Raw genomic sequence first — 20,160 nt, 5'->3', positions numbered from 1 at the left:
CACGAAGCGATTTAGATCTGGGCTCTGAAGAACCGAGCGGAAAGCCGTCAACCACCGGACAAAGTCACTTTGGCACATACATGATCGGGCATCGCGCCTTTGCGACTCCGGGCCATATCGCAATGCATAGGCATAATCCTGAATCCTGGTGGCGGAATAGTGCAGGTGTTTGTCAGTACGGCATCGCCAAAGGTACAGTGTATCTTGCCATGTTTGGGAAGATCTGGGTTGCAATGGTAAGTAAGGAGGGGTGTTCCTGGACAAATTTGATGTGATACGACATGTCCCGTGTAGATACTTCGCCATGCTGTTGGTGCTTGGAACGGACCCGCCGGATAGTGCGATAGTGCACCAGAACTCACAGCAGCTGTACATCGCTTCAAACGAAACCAGAAAAACAGCATCTTGAGATCGGCCGTCTCTTCTCGAGCGGCCTGTCCGGCGTGCGCACTCTCGTTGTGCACTGAACGCCAGACACTATATCTGACCTCTTCTTGCTCTTCCCTTGCTCTCTGTCGTGCTTTTCATATCCTCTGGCTTCTCTTTGTCTTCATTTCAGCCCTTTCTTATCTTCCCTGTGTGCTTTAATCTGCCTCTGTTTGCTCCCCTTGCTTTCCTCTTTCCTCCTTCTGACACCATTCTATGCTCTTCACGCTCATCACGCAGCCACGCCCTGCACTCCTTCATGCCCTAGCCGAGATAAGGTGGTTTGACAGAAGTCGAAACGCCTGAACATGCATATGATGGCAACATGAGCGGCCTTAATTGTCATGAGCTGGTCAACGAGTGGAGCGCTGCGACCACCACCCGAGTGGCCGCTGTTTACATCTCCGTTCGCGAACTTATCCACATCTGCCTAACCGTCCATTACAATCCTTCCGAGGAAATCCCTTTGTTCTCGTCACCACGAAAGGGCTGCCAAACACCGATCGCGAAGATGCTAGATGCAGGAGACAGTATGCAACGTCACTGTCATATTTATACGGAGGTCTTCGCCCGTTACCTGCGATCGTGCGACGTCCACGCAAGCTTGGGGTGGCTCCACGATTTACACACAGTAGTGGCGACATCGGTGGTAGCAGATGTGCTTCGCTTCCTCCTTCCAGACGTCGTTGCTTTCAGCTGCATCACATTCCGGACCGACTATCATCAGGTACTGCATACTGCAGGAACTCAGTATCTCTGCAATCCCTACCAGGCGAGCTGCCGTTATTATTATGCTTACGTTGGGCCTGATTCGTTCTTTCTGATGCTCTCAGGTACCACTCACGCGGCTCCATGAGACCACTCATGCCTTGAACCATTAGAAGGCGACCTCAATCCGAGATCGCAGTTGCAGCTTTCAGGAGGAGCCACTATATCATGATGCGCTGTGTTGAGGAATTTGTTGTGCAGACATACCCGCATCCCGATCGGCTTGACAGTTTTTGCAACCTGATGGGGCGCACTGGCGCACACTGGACTACGTCCACTTCAGCCGAACCAGGGAAGCTTCATCACGAAGCCGAACGAAAACCTCCCCTCAATCACGTCGTCAATGCAGCACATGAGCTAACTTCTCATGTTCCAGAGACACCCACGTGAATCTCTCCCCTTCCCGCGCGCTAGCGGGTACCGATCTTACGCTAACCCCAACTTGGTCACCACTCGTGCTTCTCCACTCACCGCATTGATAGCACGCAGAGGAAGAAGCGACTGCAGATTTGTGAATGCTTCCGAGTAATGCTCTCCACAAGATTTGCTTTGCTGTATAGAGCGTGGATGCCGACGCAATGAAGGTGAAAGTGAAAGTGAGAGTGAAGATGACATGTCGACTTGCGCTCTCTCTCGACGCGTCGCGGTGAGCGTTTGCTGCATGGCTACCTGCATACGAAGTGACGCGCACTGCGCACGACACATAAACAGAAAATTTCCCTCAGCTGCGCGTGCAAAGACCTTGACACTTTCCCTCTCTTTGCAATCCGGCGGACCACACCTTGGAATCCAACGCCGCCCAGTCAACCTTCAACACACGCCTGACTATGGCGGACGAGACACCCACACAGGGTAGGAGCAATGGAAGTAAGTATTGGATCAGCAATTGTCAATAATACTGCTCATGCTGACCTGTCCACAGGGCACTACAAACCACTGACACCGAGCCCGAGCCCGCAACCTGCCCCCCCTACTACCGCATCACACCCCATACCACCAGTCGCGACGTCTTCCGATCTCCCAGCGGGCCCACAACTGCTGCCGCTCAACCGTTCCATGCCCAAAGGCGGATATTTGGATTTGTCTGGGTCACTTCTCTACCCCATGGCGGACCCGCTGATCCAATTCAACATACCGGAGGCGTCGAGCTCCTCGGCAACAACCTGGGATCATACCACCTTTCTTGTCAAAACCCCAGTACCCCACCAGAACCTTGTGTTGCCGGAAGATGATCTCAACATTGATCTTGGCGAAGACGACCCGATTGACACTGTCGAAACTGGTGGCGATCTAGGTGTAAAGAGGAAGAGACAAGATGACGACGAGGAGGGAGACCAGAGCTTCGATGAGGCGATAGGCAAAAAGACCATGGAAGGGGACAATACAGATGATAAGGGTGAAGCTGTTGGTACGAGCAAAGAAGACGTCACGATAGTGGCCAAAGAAGAGGGGGCTGGAGGAGGAAAGGATGAGATGGGCGGTACGGGAGAAGAGAAACCCCGGCGAGATGTCATGGAAGAAGGCACTGAGGAACTGGTAGTAGAGATCGATGCAGAGGGTCAGAAAGAGGTCGATGGCCTACTACTCCAGGCGCTAGATGAGATGGTGGAAGAACCAGACAAGGAAGCGGACGATGAGGAAGTAGCTGCAGAGTCGCCTCTGAGGGGGCCAGGAACACTCCTCGACCCAAGTCGTTACCCAGAGGCTGCTGGAAGTGGCTCCAATGTCGTCGCAGGCAGGGCAGCCACTACAGCGACCGTACCGGACGTAATGCTTCCGAACGTTCACGTCAACGAGGTCAACAGCGGCGAGGCGAACCTTCGGGGTTTTCTCCAGGGATGGCGCGAGGAGCTGGCAGAGGAGGTGAAAAGCACAACAGCTACATCATCCGCGCCTGGGAAGGAGACGGCATCAGCATCAGGAGGTTCGGTTCGTGACAGTGGTCCTCGTGTGGGCTCTGCCAACCAAGGACCAGTGATGAAGAAGGCTAAGAAGGAGTAACGTTTCGTGTGTTGGGGCAGACTGTCGCATCGGTGGAAACTTTGTATAATTTTGCACGTTGGTGTGAATTGGTGGATCTAATGAGAACGCGGCGAAGGTAGTCATTGGTAGTCTAATACATGGTACAATCTCTTCTCACTTTGGCCATCTAACATGCCAGAAGATTTGCATGACATGCATGTCGGTTTCTGGTGTTATCTCGTTGCATTACTCACCATGTCGCGGCATGTGGCTTATCAGTGATGTGTCTCCATGCGGATCAATACTTAGGTACCGTCGACAAAATGGGAGGCAATGCTCCTTACTGTTGGCGTCAAGTCCGCAAGGCCGGCTAAGAGAGGCTATAACGTGAGGAAAATACTGGTGTGAGGGCTTTGTGTTGATACATCAGCTGCTAAGCAATTCAGATGAGGCGCGCGTGGATGGAGCTTTGCCGGAGAGATGCAGACATGTCAGTCACGTAGCCTGCGGGCCGTGTGATGTTTGAGCAGACCTCGGGAGGGTGGTGGGCTGGATCCAGTTAGGGCCGCGCTAGAAATCTCCACGAGCTCCGATTGGACAGATTGACCCGCGCCGCTCGACACTCCAGCTCAGCATATTGTCTCCATGACCATGGCTCAAGCTTCTCTTCGACGCTTCAGTGCAGTATGAACGCCATAAACCAAACCAGATTGATGTTTCTGAGATATTCGCGGTCTCTAACGCCTGACTGCGAGGACGCAGCGTCCGACACTTTGGCCCGGCAACATGCTCAACATCGACAACACTCCTCTCTTGAACACCGGGATGGAATTGTCGTTGCTATATCGTAGACCTTCTTGGACAACAAGTTGGCGTACACGGAGCCTTTCCCTACTCTCTTCTCAGGCGGCACTCTTGCTTCTTGTCTCTCGAACGCCCCCTTGGCACCCAATGTTCTGCTCTAGGTGACGACATCATCACGCCAGGATGACTGTGGTGGTCTCAACAAAATGACTTACTTCGCCTGCCGCTCTCGAGCTCGGAACTGGCGTGCGCGGCCGGTTCGCAAATGACCGCTTGCGACGAACACGCTGCACAAAGCTGGGATAGTCTGGACGCGGAAGAAGGTCCTCCAACCCCGTAAGTAGATATCTCGCGTGACGCGACGCTGCAAGATTGCTGACATGGTGTAGGCAACAAACTGCTACCGCGACTGAAGCACCCCCTAAGCCTACACGTACATCGGCGCGCTCGACGATCGCACTATACCACCCCAACGTTCGACACTATTCTTCAACCTGCAGACAATCAGGACGGCGCGGCGAGAGCATGTCGCAATCACATTGCTTCCAAGGAAGATGGCATGCGCCGTGGACATGGGTCTGGCGACAACGAAATGGTCGCAACACCGTCAGCATTCACAACGGATTGGAGTCGGGAGGACGACCATTTCTTTCCGAATGTCACGCTTCCCACCGTAGTGGAAGTGCCAGCCCTGCTTGATTCTTGTCTACATGGACTGTGTTGTGCTTCCTGGAGGGGCTGTGGTCATTTGGGGGTGTAGGTCAGGCGCGCGAACAACATCCTGACAGCAGACTCTCTGCACCCATCGAGATGCGAACGTCGGAATCATTTCGCGGTTTGTCGTGCTTCACTGCATGCAGATGGTCGTAACTGCAGGAGTATGATCGAGCTGTCAAGGACAGCTGTGCTGTGACGGACGACGTGCGCGAGCTGCAATATCAGCAAACCTTGATTTCGGCGCCAGCCTGTGTTTGGGGGAAGTTGAAGAGGTGTGAACACATTTCTTCTACTCTGTAGCTTACAAGACCATGGAAAAACACCCCAGGAATTTATCCAGCGCTGCATACATCAGGGTTATCTGCCCAGATGTTGTATCGTTGTCACAGCCTTTTGCAGCAGGCACGTGTTCGACTTGCCGCATGAATTGCCGCTACTATCGCAATGCGCCACCAACGCCCCGCACCTTGTCGCCGAATCTTAGGCGCTGCTGGTGCCTGGCACCAAGTCCTCATCACCAACACTGGATGCACCACCCACCAATAATCGTGTCTCTACACACGCATTCATGATATCGGGCCGCGTCGTCAATATAAGTGTCTCATTTCGAGATTGCTGCCTTGCTGCTTAGTGCCTTGCGCGAACAGGCTAATATCGCGAAACCATCGCGCAGTCACGCCTGCGCTGCTGCTGACCGCCCGCTTTTCTTATATGTATCGCTCGTCTGTCTTCTCCTAGTCTTTAGTACCACAAATCACCATGGAACTGCCCGATGAACTTTACCTCGAGATCTTCTCACATTTGCCCCAGCACCACCTACGCTCAGTATCTCAAACATGTCGCGCTTTTGCGACCATTGTGAGGCCGCTGATGTTCGCCACAATTCATCTAGATGGCTCTCGCCAGAGCAGATTTGGCAGGATGGAGAACAACGAGTGTGTCATGTACCCGGGTCGTTCACGCACGGTAGAGTTGGTTTCTGTGGAAAGTACCGTGGATGAGCTCATCGCGCACGACATTGCGCGGCATGTTCGGAAGCTCAAGTTTAGTCCCAAATTCTACGTAGATGGTAAGTTCAGCCGATGGGTAATTATCCAAAGCCAGGCGGATACTGACCGTTCTCCCAGGGTTCTGGTCGAGGTATCGCCATTGGCTAGAGCGCGAGCAAGACTACGAGGAAGACTTTCATCGAATGTATGATGAAGAAGACTTTGAGACAGACTCTGAAGGTGAGTATGCCGGAATTCGTCGTCTCGCCGCGGAACGACTAGCAAGACCCGATAGAGAGCGCGAATTGATCGAGCAGGCGGAAGCGATCTGGGCCGCCAAGGTAGAGGAGCAGCGCGTAAGGGCAGACGCGATTCTAGCAGCAATGGTCAAGCTCTTCGCACATATGCCGTGCCTGAAAGCTATCGAAGTCCAAGAGTGGCATTGTGACTTGGGTGATTATGGATTCGAAGAGGGCGGCGAGTGAGTATGGCCACATGATTTGCATGACACCAAACTAACGCAGTCAGCGATGAAGTGGACGAGCAGTTCTCTGGATGCGGCACGACCTGGAAGCACCTTGAACTCCTATGCTCCGCCGTTCAAGCGTCGAACAGTCGCATCCAGAGTCTGGTTCTCCCCAAGATTGATCCATCTTCAATCACGACAAGTGCCGTCTTGGAACACATGTTCAGCTCTCTCACTGCACTTTCGTTCAACGCCGAGAGTGTCGACTTCATGCTTGACTCATCCAGCAACGAAGCTGAATCCCTCGCTACCTTGATTCGTTTCTCATCGGAAACGTTACAAACACTCGAGTTCCGCAATATGACCACATCACATCCCCAACTACCGGATGTGGGCGAGCACAAAATCGCAAGGCTCCTTGGTAGCGGCAATGCCACCGACTCAGCAGACATCACACCGCTAGTCTTTCCGGCCTTGACAACTTTGAAGCTACGAAGTTTGGTCCTGGACACACCGTCTCTCATCACCTTTCTATCCCGACAGCCGCGATTGCGATATGCTCGCTTTGAGTACATCTATCTCGCTACCGTGGGGTATAAGTGGAGCGATGTCGCCGAAAAATTGCCGTCGTTGTGCAACCAACTATACATTGGTAACAGTGGGCACGAAAAGTGGGGGCCAGACTCGCCCGCAGCGTACAACCACATCAAGAAATTCTTACCGTTCCAAGACGATATGCCGGCTACATCAGGTTGGCGACTCAATGATGCCGCTTTTCAAAAAGAGATGGATGATGAGATCCAACGAAACATGGATGGCGGAATGAGGTTTTTGCCACAGGAACGCTGGTTTCAGGGCAAGACGAAAGAGGAATGGGTGGATATGATGCGAATGGCCAGTGAACATGCAGAGTTTGAGAGAATTTGAGTAGTTTTCCAGGCAGGGAAGTTAGCTCTTACAAATACAAAGCACCCAGTGTCTTTGTTGTGCGATGATTAGCATCGATAAGAGTGAACAATACAGACATAATGAAGTTGGCAATATGACAAATTGACGCTAGTTTGGCACATTTACATCACAACTCCCAGTACAAGACGTTTCTATAGCACGAATATCATTATAAACGGTGTCGTCGCCAAGAAATCTAACGCGGGCATCAGAGGCACGCTCGCAACTGACCTTTGTCGATAAGAAAGCGATTACATCCCTGATCCTCCAATTCTTCCTGTCCCCTTCGCGTTGCGATTGCGGCTTTACGAACTAGAACCGCGGCTATACACTCGTCCTCCTATGCTTGATTTGCACCGAGCTAGTTGTACCCCCGAGCATACGTCGCCGGAGCTTCGTGAACAGATTCGATCGGCGAAGAGACAACTGACGGGCGGAACTCGCGATCGCCAGTAGGCTCGTAGGTGGAAGGATGTGTTGATGGTGACGTGGCGTTGTGAGCCAAAAGAGAGGATGATGAACCATTGGATACCGGTTTCGAGGGGCTGATGGGATGATGAACGCGTTGCGCCGGCTGTATGTATGGTTGTGTGAACGAGGTCGTGCATTCAAACGAGGAAGCATTGACTTGGCCGTGCATCGCAGTTCGAATTGGTATGAATATCGGTACGACTGGTGGCTTTGGTGTAGATATCTGACGTCGTGTTGTGCGGCGATGAGGGGTGGAAGCTGGGGTATACAAAGGTGCTAACCTACTCACCCGTCGTGATGACCTGGAGCGAGTCGAGACGGTCGACGGTAGTGTTGCGTATGTGCGATGCAGCGGTGGTGTAAGACGACCCGCCATGTAGTCTCTCGTGTAGTTCTCGTTATCTTCCCACAAAGGATCGGCGGCACTGAATACGAAAGGAGTGTCGGCACGGCGATACACAGGTACCAACACCGCATTCGCGAGGTTGGTCTTTTCGCGCAGCGGGACGCGTGCACCCTTGTTTTGCGGCAACGGTCTCCGAAAATTCGTCGTGAAGTTGTCGGCGTAGATGACAAAGTCGGGTTTGTGTCTTCTCTCTCTGTGAGATGTTCGTAGGTAACGTCTCGGATTTGAGATTGCGCAGTCGATTGTGGTTGAAGTGGGATCTGGGGTAGTTACAGGGTGATGTTGCGCAGACGCCTGCATTGTGATGGTAGCAGTGGTGCTCATGATGTCGCCAGAGGCTTTGGTAATGAGATGAGCAGTAGAAGCTTAAGTAGTCACGATCAGCGTCGCATGTGGCATATGTTCGGTTCTTTCTGGTATCTTTCCAGATCGCTTTGGAATGCCCAGAATGAAAGACCAAAGGTGAAGGGGACGGTTTCGGGCGTGGTTCACCCTCTCGCGCTGAACCAGAAGCGCTCTTTGAGATCTTGGTTCACCTGCACATCGAAGTCTCCGTTGTGCCTCTCTTGAGCCATATCCCATTCCTATGGTGTTCAAGGCGCCCGATGTGGACGCTAGTGCATCGGTGGAAGATCTAGATACCTGACACAAGGCAGAAACTAGACAGCCCTGCAGCTTACAATGGACAGCGAAGAGCAAACCGTAAGCCTTAACAAGGTACTTACTTGGTAAAACAGCCGGAAAATGGATGTATTCATGGACTAATGCTGCCCAGTCGTATGGATGTAAGCCTCGTCTCCTCGCCGCACACTCGCGCGTGTTATTGTATGTGCTTCGTGAGATCAGGAGACAGATGAGCTGGATGTCGCATCTTTGGAGTATCGCTGTTGGGGACCGGGATTTGGTCACAGGTTGAGCGTGTTCGAGACATCTTGGAAAGGATACGGCGTAAGCTTCGCTGAAGATGATGAGATGACGTTGAAGATGCAGCTGGCGGCTGACCCCACGCTAAGGCGCGCCTGGAAAAGTACGGGTGCCCGGGTTCGCTTCGGCAATTAAGTGGGTTGCGCGCTGCTACCACGGTCATGGCTGAGCCAGGGGATGATGGCGTTCAACACACCACCGAGATTCACGCGCTCCAGCCTGAGCAGTAGGAACAACGAAATGGTCTATCGAAGCGAGTTAGTACGGCTGGCAGACTGCCTGTATTTTGATCAATGAGGAACATGTGACGAGTTTGGGTCTTCTGTTGACGATGGCGGATGTGGCGTTGGCACGCGCTGAAACCTGGCCCGATTATGAGCCCGACAACTTTGGGACCGCGTGTAAGGGGTTTTACTGTTGCGCATCCTGGTTCTATGCGATCGTGTGCGCTCTGCACAAAGACACCAGATCTCCCCGACGCATCGAGAGTGACTCTGACAAGCACTACGCATGCCCAGGTGGTGTAGGGGGTCGATTCAGTGAGAACCAGGGAATTTCGGGGACGACTGTACAGGTGGCTATAGCGACTCAGAATTTGCGTCGCTGCGACGACAATGCGAGACATTAAGAGCAGATAATCTAGGAATACCAGTACGTAACGACTACGGCATAGCATAATGCATGCCACGTGCCCTTTGCAATTGTTCGTAACGTAGACAGCCTGCAAAGAACGATAATGCTGATATGGCCCGTTACCTGACTGCTTTGAGTATCTATCGGGTTTGACAGTACTTCCATCGCGCCAGCAAGCCAGAAATTCCCCCCTGAACATGATGGCTGCGAGGATGGGCTCCTGCAAAGGACGACGGTGTTGCCGCATCCAGTAGAGCTGGGTGTGGAATGCCGCAGCAATGCCCGCATCCGTCCCCGATCATATTGACGCTTTGATGAGAGCTTCTAGGTTCACTGCCGGCTGGAACTTCTCGGCTTCTGCCACTTTGTCTCTATGAGATTGTATCCCGGTTCAAGGATACGGTCGGGTTCTTCATCGCCCAGATTGTCGGCGCTTCACTGATGACCGTCTCGCATGTGGCAAAGCAACGAAGGGGGAGCAAGTAAATTAGTACGGAACTCACAATTTGACGTAATTTGTTGCAACCATCCCGGATACGATCAAACGACATTGATACCTATAGAAAAAAAGGAGACTACCTAGGTATTGTACAATCGATTCGCCCCCCTTCTAGACCAGCCACTTAGCCGATGTGTAGCAGCTGTCGCTCCCAAGCTGAAGCTGGCTTTCTGATACGAATAGCACCGTACCTGTCGCATGGTTCAAGGAGGCTTCGTTCACAGGGTGGTTGTCGTCGCCGGCCTGCTCCACGCACGTTGGGCCCTCCCATAGGCTCTCTATCGCATGCATATCGTTTGCCATATCGGGATAGGCGAACTGCTGCAAGCTGCGTTAGCAATGACCCATAATGGGAGAAAGAGATGCCAGCTGACCGTGCTGTGACGACTTACTGGAACGTCATGGTCCGGTAAGATGGATGATGAGGGCCAAGGTTGGTTCCAGGACGGGCGCCGTGCGCACTGGACATCTGATAAGACGGAGGACGAGCGCTTGCGCTTCTTCGGTGGAACCGTAGGCAATTCGCATAGTTGAGATAGCCCTGACGAGTCGTACTCTCGGCTCGAACATGGGGCTGCGCGCTCCTCCGGTGATGGTAGAGAAGAACTCAAGGACTCAGGTGTGAACCCACTGCTGATATCGTCGAGCCACAGGCTTATGGAAGTGGCGTTGTCCAATGGAAGACATATGTCGTGAGTTGAGTTCATAGCCGCTTGCGTTGGCAACATTGGAGTCCGCTCCAGTATAGGCGGCGGTGCGGAAAAGCATTCCGGTGTGGGGTCATCCCAATTGGTCACATCGCCGCCACCGAACTCAGGGCTGTTGGACATGTCTTGGAGCCAGGCCAGTGGCAGCTGTTCATCAACCACAGTGGATTGTTGCGCAAAGCTGAGAGTGGGAGAGCCAGCAGCAACGCGATGACTGGTGAATATGGAAGGGATGTGAATTGGGCGCGCTCTTCTTGTTGTTGTAGCTGCGATAAAACTACCAAAGTCTTTGGTCTCCAACGAAATGTCATTCTTGTTCGGTTCTGTCACCCGTATTGAGGGGGCTTCGGGAGCTTCAAGGGTACCGGAGTGATCGTTGTCCAAGGAGAACTTGTCTTTGGCCGAGTCGGCAGTCTGCATCATCATCAGACTGATCGCTGCTGCGATGTCATCGAAGTCTTCAGTGTCGGTTTGCGGACTGGTGGAAGGTTTCGTTGGCTCCATTGTCTGCATGGAACGGGTGCCCGTAGCGGGCGCGAAAGGGTCATGGCCAGCCAGATTCATGAGATCTTTCGTACTTGTGTCAGCGATGGAGTGGACTGGCAATGTCGAGGCTTGCTCTATGGAATCGCTGATGAACGCAGGCGAGAGTTGGCCCTTCAGGATCTTCGGGAATAACGCTACCTCAGTCCCGATGTGCGTCTATATACTTATACTTGTCAAGTATCCAGATCAAGGCCAGCGAAGTTCGCGGCACAGTATTGCCTTGGTCGTGGCGCTAGATCGTGAGACGTTCATGACTAGCGTGTGTTCACACTTGACCCCCATGCGCGCAAGCGAAGTCCCCATGTCAGCCAAAGACATGGCCATTTTCATGAAAACAAAGAACATTCGACTAAATGCGTTCATAAATTACCAGAGCTGGGGCAGGAAGAACATGGTTTTCGACCCATGAGGAGGTCGGGCTTCATCTCGCGCCCCCCATGATTGTGGCAGTCCGGTGGCGGGCACCGTGTCATGGGTACGGGGTAAGCTTTGCTCGGTGACCAAGGTAGCACTTGAATCACTCACATGCAAACAGCGCACCTCACAATAGGAAACGAGCCCTAAGGTCAGCCTGGGTCCAAGACAAGGAAGTGACCGTCGCAGAGGTATGAGGGTGGGCAGACTGTGAGCAGGGTGCATACGTGTCTTGTGTTGGCTCATTGCGGGCACGACCCATGGCATCTAGGAGGAGACATCTGATGCGAGGCGTGGTTGAAAGTATTCAGATGTCTATCCCAATCACTGACATTGCGAGTGGCGACGTTGATATGCATATACTCTTGGTGATGAAGAGAAGTTCCAGGTATGGCTATTCAATCTGGCTCCCGCGAATCTTCTCCAACGATAAAGCAGACTATGCGTACACATAACGATTGGAACATACAGTCTGATCGGTTGCGACTTTGAAGCGAATCCGACCCCCCAACTGGAAAGAACGTCAAGAAAGCAAAGATGGAGAAGAAAGACAGAAGGGAATGAAAAATGGGAAAGAAAGACAAAAGGGAAGGAAAATTGATACGAAGGAAACCCATTAAAGCCGACTGCAACGAGATGCAGCTACTAGTGATGTCGACCACCGCCAACCCGAGGACAGTGAAGACGTACCCATTCAGCCTGTGCGTGATACAACTTGTAGAGACTTGCGTGCACGCCCTCTTGATAATCTCTGGCAAAGTGACTACACTCCTCGTGCAAGTGGCGGTCTACCTCGTTGCGCATCGCCTTATCGGCTAGTACAGGATGCGAGTAGGGCACCGAGAACCCAACATCACCAGCAGAGGTAGCAAAGTCTGCACGCAAAGGCTCGCCGAATCCGTCCATCCAGAAGATCAGAACGCCTCTCGTGAGAAGCCAGTCGGGCGCCGTTACCCCAAACTTCTTGCAGTATTCCGACATTGCGGGATTGACTGGCGGAGTTGATCCGTGGCCATCGGTGCTGACTTTGATCCCGTGGCGGTAATGAATTGTCGATGTCTGGAAGGCGTCGCGCAGAAGCAACAGCATTTTCTGATTCAACTGGCCAAGGAGAAATTGACGTGTGTGAAGTGTCTGGAGGCCGGAGTGTTTGCCAGGTACATGCACAAGTTGCACACGGATGGGGATATCCGGTCGAGGAAAGTCCACAGGCCACGACCACTCGCGACGCATCTCGATCTGAAGTAAGCCATGCACATCCATTTCGACGTTGCAGGGTCGTCGTGGGGGTGAGCTGAAAGGTAACAGAAATGCTCAGATGCCTGTTACGTAACAATGCCCAGTGCAAACAATCGAAGCGATCTGGACCTCCGGCATCTTCGCGTACATAGCGAAGTAGGTCCCAGAAACCCGACTTATCCTTAGAGGTGGTATTCATCGGAAGGCGCACCGTTACTGGCTCGGCCAGCATTGTGATGGAGGATAGCGCTTTCAGTCGAAAGGAGCGATTCAGAGCGAGCAAGGCGTGTAGGTGCTCGAGGCCACGTATCCGGCGCATACCAAGGTCTACTTCAATTGCCGAAGACGGCTCTTCCGCAGCCGCCATGTACGCCGAGACGATGCGACCTTGTACGCTGAAGGGAAGACCCGCCAATCTCGCCTGGCTCTTCTTTGCTGGGTGTCTGGCGAGATGAGGGTGAGGATGAAGCTCAACAGGGAGGCATTCGATGGACATGGGACATGCACCTGTTGGCGTAAGACACTCGATGGAGCTCACGAGCCCTTCTGTTGAGCTCTTGAATCGAAGAAGGCAAGTGCCGGATGAAGAAATTTGGACGCTAGCGAGCAGCTTTCGTGGTGTAGTCAGAGCGACTGGTCCATAGGCAATAGCAGCAAAGGCGGCGTCTGCTGCACAAAGCGCGTCTGACCGGTCTATATCGAGATCATTGGCATAATCCTGGTGGGCAAGAGCGTATTTGATGTGACACCAGTCCAAGCGAAGTTCCCAGAGCGCGCGCAGCAGGGGTAGGACCTCGAAAAGCCGTGCGTTTGATGTGGTAACCGGATGAAACGATTGCAGCTCGTTCAGGTCGCGACCGCGGTGAACGACGTGTACGATTAGGTGGCGAAGATGCCTTGCTTGTGATCCCAGTCCCAAAAGCCAACTAGTTGTGTGGTTCAGGGCAGATAACCATGTGGAACCCGATGCGGTCGCGGCAAGGAAACGGTTGCGGGTGTACAAGATGCCGACAGCTTCATGATATATTTGCCGGCATGTCGAAAGTAGGGCTACTGGAGGTACAGAATTCCAAGATGCATGCGCAGATGGCGGGACAGAGAGTGCTATCGGCTGCTCAAATTCGAAGAGCAGCTCGTAGACTATGTTACGTGCCTCACCCGAGAGGTTGAGAAAGCTAGGTGTCTGAGAATCGATCGGATGCGCCGTGACTTCCGGTATCGACACCGTATCTGCCGGAGGTCCCAGTGACAATCGCGGATACGCAGGCATGTTTCTGAAGGTGGAGATGCAGTACTATCGATATGTAGCGGTAGTCGAAGGGATGGAAACGGTGGAGGTAAAGAGGCGAGGGGTTTGCAGAGGCACCGAGCGTGTGGGAGAGGAGACGATACCCGATCGTCGGTGGTCGGCTGCGGCTTATTGATGCTTGCGCGCTGATACGCATCGATGGCGATGACGGAAGCGGTCGGCGCTGGGACTGCTACATTGATTGTTGTTAGTACTTCCCATTGACTGGTCGCATTGTAACAGGCAATGCTTAATGTGTCTGACGGATGCGTTTACAGCACCAGACATGACTTGGAAACTCTCGTAGGCTCACCAGAAGGGCGTGAATCGTCTGGAAGTCAAACAAACGCTGTTGAATAGTAATCCGAGAGTGTGGAGAAAGCGACACAGTATATGAGACGATATAGGCCGTGCGAATGGCGGGCTCGCAGTTAGAAAGAAACGATCGAGGATATGACGGATTTACTTGCTTGATGAGCGCGCCGGTGCCAAGATGCCATTGCGTGGTTGAGATTGAAACATGCAGCCTGCCATCAGTCGTGTAACATGGGAAGTGAAAAGCGACAAGTAGCGGGGTGAAGGCACTGCTCTATCCACAAGCGAGTCGCAAAAATACCTGTCCTTCTGATGCAATGAACATGGTAAGAGTTTGTAGATTCGATCCGAATATTTGGGACATATCGATCGCATCAACTGCGTTGTGGCCTGCAACCCAGCCGCGTGCTCGTGGCATTGCATGAAAAGTGGAACGACTAGGCGATGTTCTTTGAGGAGGTGTCGAATGTAGTTCAGTGTGTAAGGCGTATCAGAGGGTGCACGGGTCGAGACCAGATAACTGGATGGTTCATGGCCATTGTGAAGAAGAGGACAGCACTGCACCTAAGGGTGGCGAAGGGTCAGCTCTTGGTCATATGAGATGAAAGATCTGTCGCACTCCAACACATTTGCAGGAACAGATGGGTTTGGCGCGAAGGTGGAGAGAATCTTCGGTGGTAATTGAGATGGGGAGGGCGAGGTGGTTGGCGATGATGACGATGGCCGCGGGGGTCTGTGCGCCGTGCCAAGCAGACTTTCCACCATCCCCCACGTGGCCGACCGAGAGCCGCACTAGAAGGCTGTCCAGGTATCGACCTGTCTCTGCACCACATTGCCCGCCTCTACCGTTACCACCAGCGGCCGTACGTTCTGGAATCTCAACAGCGGCATCGCGCATCACGTCATCGGCTGGTCAACCCATCCACGCCCACTGAACCGGCACGTCCACATCGCATTCGGCCATGGCTGCGCGGCCGAGGTCACCAGATGCCCAAGTCTTCATGGGCAACTACTGGCTTACGCGATTACAGACATGAACGAGACCAACTCGTACCGGAGGAAACCACCCTGTTGTGCTCCAGTCACGCCACAGAGCCTCCTCAACGCCATACAACCTATCATCAGCCACCCTCGATCGCCTCCGACCCCCTACACCAATGGACACAACCTCTACACGTGCGGGAGGATGCGTGAACGGCGCATTTGCGTGTCACTGCAACAAGAGCACTATCTGGTCATGGGCAGGCTACTTCCATCGGCAACAACGACCCTTTCTCCACGACCCACCCCGCATCGAGGGGATGATGCGCCAGCTCCAAGCAACGGCGGTTCGACAATGCACGTACAATTCCACCGGCGCATCTCACTCACCACTCGTCGAGCGTCTCTCGATGTCAACAATCGGCGCTGTAGATCAGCTGCCCAACAGCCGAGAGAGACAGCGATAGTGCAGACTACAAGAACATATGATGGCGCGAAAATGGTCCCCTTTCCGTTCAGGGCGTACGATAGCCTCACACACTCTCCTCCGCTGTTGCGCGCGGGGTCGGAGCTACTACCGCTCGTCAATCCAGCGCCGTATGGGCCTCGGTCAGTACCCCATTGGAGTACCTAGCTTGCTTGGTACCTGAGGGGGGAAGAGATCTGAAGTCATACCCGCCTCTACCGTATCGTTCCAACAAGAGGCTGAGCAGATGCGCTGCCGTCTAAATGAGTAGAAATACACAAGTAGTGAGGAGTCTGAAGGCATTGTCGACATGAGCGTCTGGCAATTTGGAGCTGCTGCGATTGATAGGCCCTGCTCCGCGTGTATCTTTCGCGTCTTGTGATACACGACAAGAAAGCAGATGTCGCGCGTGACAGGCTTTCCCCCGAGCACTGCGCGAGTTGCTCGACTATCACAAGGATTCTCTCGGCAAAGGCCGAAGTCCATTTACTTCCATGCCTCCACTACGTCGCTATCGGCACTCAGCCGATGAACGGCATACCTATTATCCATTGTCTTCATTACTGGATCTATCTAGCCTGTCGCGCTTGTTCACGCTTGTTCACTATCCTCTCGCCCTCATGCCAGACTATACATTGGACTGTCCCCAGCTAAGTATGCCTACTTCACTACTCTGCTCCTCCGCTGGTATCTTGATCGATTCAGGCGCCCGAGCTTGAATCACTTATTCTCGTCTATTTCATTTTTTGTTTTGCGGTTCCATGCATTCCAAAGGGTCACTTCCTAGATGGTAACCGCTGTTTGAGAAGTATCAGTAATGAGCGAACTGATATCCTGGAAGGATACATGGATTTCATACATATACGCACGTTGTAACAGACGACCCGGTGGTCGACAAGGTAGAAGCCACGGCCCCAGTTGTCTGAGAACTCGTCTTCACAGCGTACCGTTAGCAGAACGCCTATTGAGAAGATGGCATAGCGAAGCTATTCTAGCCGTCGCCAGTGACGAACACATTTGGGGTGAACCGACTGTCACGAAACTCGCTTTCGCAACACATGTTCACGTCGCCAAATCATAACCATGTTTACGTGATTGAAGTGGATAGCCACAAGCAAATATGTTGATCTTCGGCAGTATTCCAAACCTATTACGCCAACAAGCCTAGCCTTGACGCATTGGTTAAAGCTTCGCAAGTCAATCCCCAGTGTCGTTGATAAGTATATAGCTGTAGTGGTGGACGAAGCTGTGCTTTCGCTGGATTTGAGTCAGTATTTAGCGCATTGGCGGACATATAAAGCGATGGTGTAGATGAGAATCTAGTATTCTTCTGGGGTGGTCTTCGTTGCTACCTTGTGGGGAATGATAGTGCACTCCGGAGAAGCGGGCTTCATGCGCGGGACTTTCGACACTCGCTAGTGATGTCGCTCTCAGCGTGATAGACAGCCAGCGATCGTCCCGAACGAAAGTAGCCGCACTCTGATAAGCTCTTTTGCACTCGATCGCGGGTACAATGCCGGAAGCTCGACATCGACGGGCGGGAAAAGAGCGTTATCAGCAACTTCTGCCAACGGCATACGGGATCTGAGGTTTTGGTGTAAGAACAGAGGGCTTATTAGCCGTAAGATACATGCGACGAGGTATCCGAAGCATTGAGGCTGGACACGCGCATCTACGGTCAATATCTCCCCAAGCCCTGCAGGTCTCGTAGAAGGTGCATCGCTATCACGTGAATGAGAGTAGGCCATAGGTAGCGCTGTGACGTCGCACAGGGCTGGCCGCAACCACCAGCGACGCGTCATGACCGACATTACCTGGGTATCACTCAAATCTCGTAACATCGCATCAACTCATAATTCAGAAATCCTAAATTGGTATTGGGCGACACTGTTAAATCGTGACTTTTATCTCGTCATTGTGTTCCTGTACCGCCATTTCACCAGACCTCACGAGCGAGAAGCTCCTTGGTGATGCACAATGTACTCTTGTCCTCACACATGACATGCATCTTCCACTGTGATGAATCTCTTGAGGCAGGACGATCAGGTGCACACATAAACGAGCCAGTTGAACAGCTGACTTGTCTGACACAACCGGCAAGGGCCCGATTTAGTGGAAGGCAACGGTATAGGTTTCCAATCTGCGCTCGTTTGCCTTGCTCTTCCGACGCTCACTCCCATACCACACTCTACTCACGATCCTCATCGCGCACTCAATCCCTATTTCAACCAGGTCAGCCATTGACGTATTACCTCTTAACGTTCAAGGGAGGCCTGGTGAATTACTTATCGGCTTCTTCCGCTATCATCGACTACTGCTAAAACAACGGTTCCTTGAAGGCGCAACACCGCTATCATGAACGAAAAGAATATCCACGCTACGCAATCCAAAAGCCCGTCCCGCATAGCCAATCTCAGGAAGTGGCTAAGGCTTCAGTGGTCCGGCTTTCTCACCATGCTCGCCGTCTTCCGGAACGGACTCAAGACACGCTCGCAGAAGCTCCGGAGCCGTCGCATCGCCACTGGCTCTTCGTCGCATCGTTAGTGCTCATTGCTTATTGAGTCATGCTGGAGCTTGTTCGTGTGGATACAATCGAGCTACAAGCGGTCGGAGCGGTCGTAAGTACATGCGATATCTCATGGGCTTGCTCTGGGCTGACGATATGGTTGAGATCAGTGTGGTGTCAAGGGCTCTACCATAGCCAATGTTACGGTGACATGGTTGCCAGTGATCTTGCGGACCTGGATTAGGGTTATTCATAAATGCGACTGCAGGGAGCAAGCGAATAGGACGTTTTTACTCATTCGACGCGGCTCGAAGAGGATGGGTGTGTCTTCTTAGGCCGGTCTGATCACGACCACTGTCGCTAGCAAGAGGACTTTGCCCTTACAATATCCTTCCAAAAGAAGCGTTTTGGGCTTCTGCTTATACGTATCAATCAATGATCTTCTTCATGAGCGCCTTGATCTTGACTGCGAGCCATTGCCATCTCTCTCACCTTCTTGCGTCCTGGGCTGTGAACCACGTCCTAATTGAAGTAAGTGAAACCGGTCCGTCTGAGGTCTACAGTAGAGCGCACAACGGCATGGAGGACGGTAGACATGATTGTGAAGAACATGTGGCCACAATAGCGAAGGCGCTACACGAAGGAATCGTGAGCGGCGCAGCATTATGAAGTCGTTAGAGTGTGACGTGTGAGCTTGAGATGCAATGGCGCAATGCGAAGCGGTCCGGAGGAGTGTCCGCGGTATGGTGGAGTCAAGGCACGCCTGCGGAAGTCGAACGTGTCTCCCCACATTGTCGAGGCAGCTTCCACAGTCTAACCGCTTGCGGAGAACGAGTACAGAACGCCATCCATCAGGTTTACCCGGGCAAAATAACCATTGTACAGCATGTGGTATCTGTAGCTTGTAAGGCTGTAATATTTGCGTGGCGTTCCGGATCTGTCCATCTACATCTCAAGTGTGTGGTCAGCATGGCCTCCCGCATCTCCGCAACTGTGTCGTGTCAAGCCGGTACGTAACCTGCAGCTGACGAAGCTGTATTCTCCTCACTGGAGCTTGAAACCCAAGAGATGCGACACGCGACATGATGACAACTGGCATGTACCTCTAAGACAAACGTTGGGCGTGTAGCTGCGGCGCGTCGTCATCACGTGATGGCGCGCTTTGAGCGCAAGCGCGTCGCGGGGAGATGATGACATCCCAAGTTGCCGAAGCTATCGACTAACAACATGCCACTCGGAAGTATACCGCTTATCCCAGCTCTGTCGCACTTGTGCTCGGGTAAGTTGAATGCGACATTCGGTGTGATAGTATATTTGGCAAAATGTTGCTGGTGACTTTGGAAGGTGCCCCGGGGCTGTTCCAAGACAACATAACGGGCGGGATGGAGCCTTACTAATCAGCCGAGGTTGCTGCACAGAACCCTGACAGACGGCAGGCCTGAAAACTTCAAACTCTAATCTGCAAGCTCCCACACTCCCCATGGAATCTCGGCATCGAAACCCAGCCGCGCTACCAAAGGAACAACACAGTGACGTGTCGGTCGGGACGCGAAGTGACGGGAGAGCTTTCGTGACGTGAATACGCGGAGAAGGGAGGCCTGCAAGAGCGCAGCACATTAGATCAACGAACAACACGCGTTGTATCTGCTCTGCCTTGAGACAAATCGGGAAGTTCGTTCTACATG

General features: G+C 52.8%; 3 protein-coding genes across 3 annotated transcripts; 2 read left to right on the top strand and 1 right to left on the bottom strand.

Annotated features, from left to right (window-relative positions):
• Positions 1–2,021: 2,021 nt before the first annotated feature.
• On the top strand, positions 2,022–3,195 carry J4E88_010142 (uncharacterized protein; the record flags this gene model as incomplete). The annotated part of the gene is made up of 2 exons (XM_049403737.1): positions 2,022–2,061; positions 2,117–3,195. The coding sequence occupies 2 exons, from the start codon at positions 2,022–2,024 to the stop codon at positions 3,193–3,195; spliced, it is 1,119 nt and encodes a 372-aa protein (XP_049250517.1).
• Positions 3,196–5,436: 2,241 nt separating this feature from the next.
• On the top strand, positions 5,437–7,059 carry J4E88_010141 (uncharacterized protein; the record flags this gene model as incomplete). Its single annotated transcript, XM_049403736.1, has 3 exons — positions 5,437–5,746; positions 5,778–6,147; positions 6,195–7,059. The coding sequence occupies 3 exons, from the start codon at positions 5,437–5,439 to the stop codon at positions 7,057–7,059; spliced, it is 1,545 nt and encodes a 514-aa protein (XP_049250516.1).
• A 3,065-nt stretch (positions 7,060–10,124) lies between these two features.
• Positions 10,125–12,661, bottom strand: J4E88_010140 (uncharacterized protein; the record flags this gene model as incomplete). Its single annotated transcript, XM_049403735.1, has 3 exons — positions 10,125–10,334; positions 10,406–11,422; positions 12,371–12,661. 3 exons carry the CDS (start codon positions 12,659–12,661, stop codon positions 10,125–10,127), a joined length of 1,518 nt encoding a protein of 505 aa, XP_049250515.1.
• Between the last annotated feature and the right edge of the window lie 7,499 nt (positions 12,662–20,160).

The sequence above is a fragment of the Alternaria novae-zelandiae genome (assembly GCF_023758075.1).
Source record: "Alternaria novae-zelandiae strain BMP 2774 chromosome Unknown scaffold_29, whole genome shotgun sequence".
Lineage (NCBI taxonomy): Eukaryota > Fungi > Ascomycota > Dothideomycetes > Pleosporales > Pleosporaceae > Alternaria > Alternaria novae-zelandiae.
The sequence above is the reverse complement of the archived record's forward strand: the minus strand, read 5'-3'. Positions and strand labels throughout refer to the sequence as shown.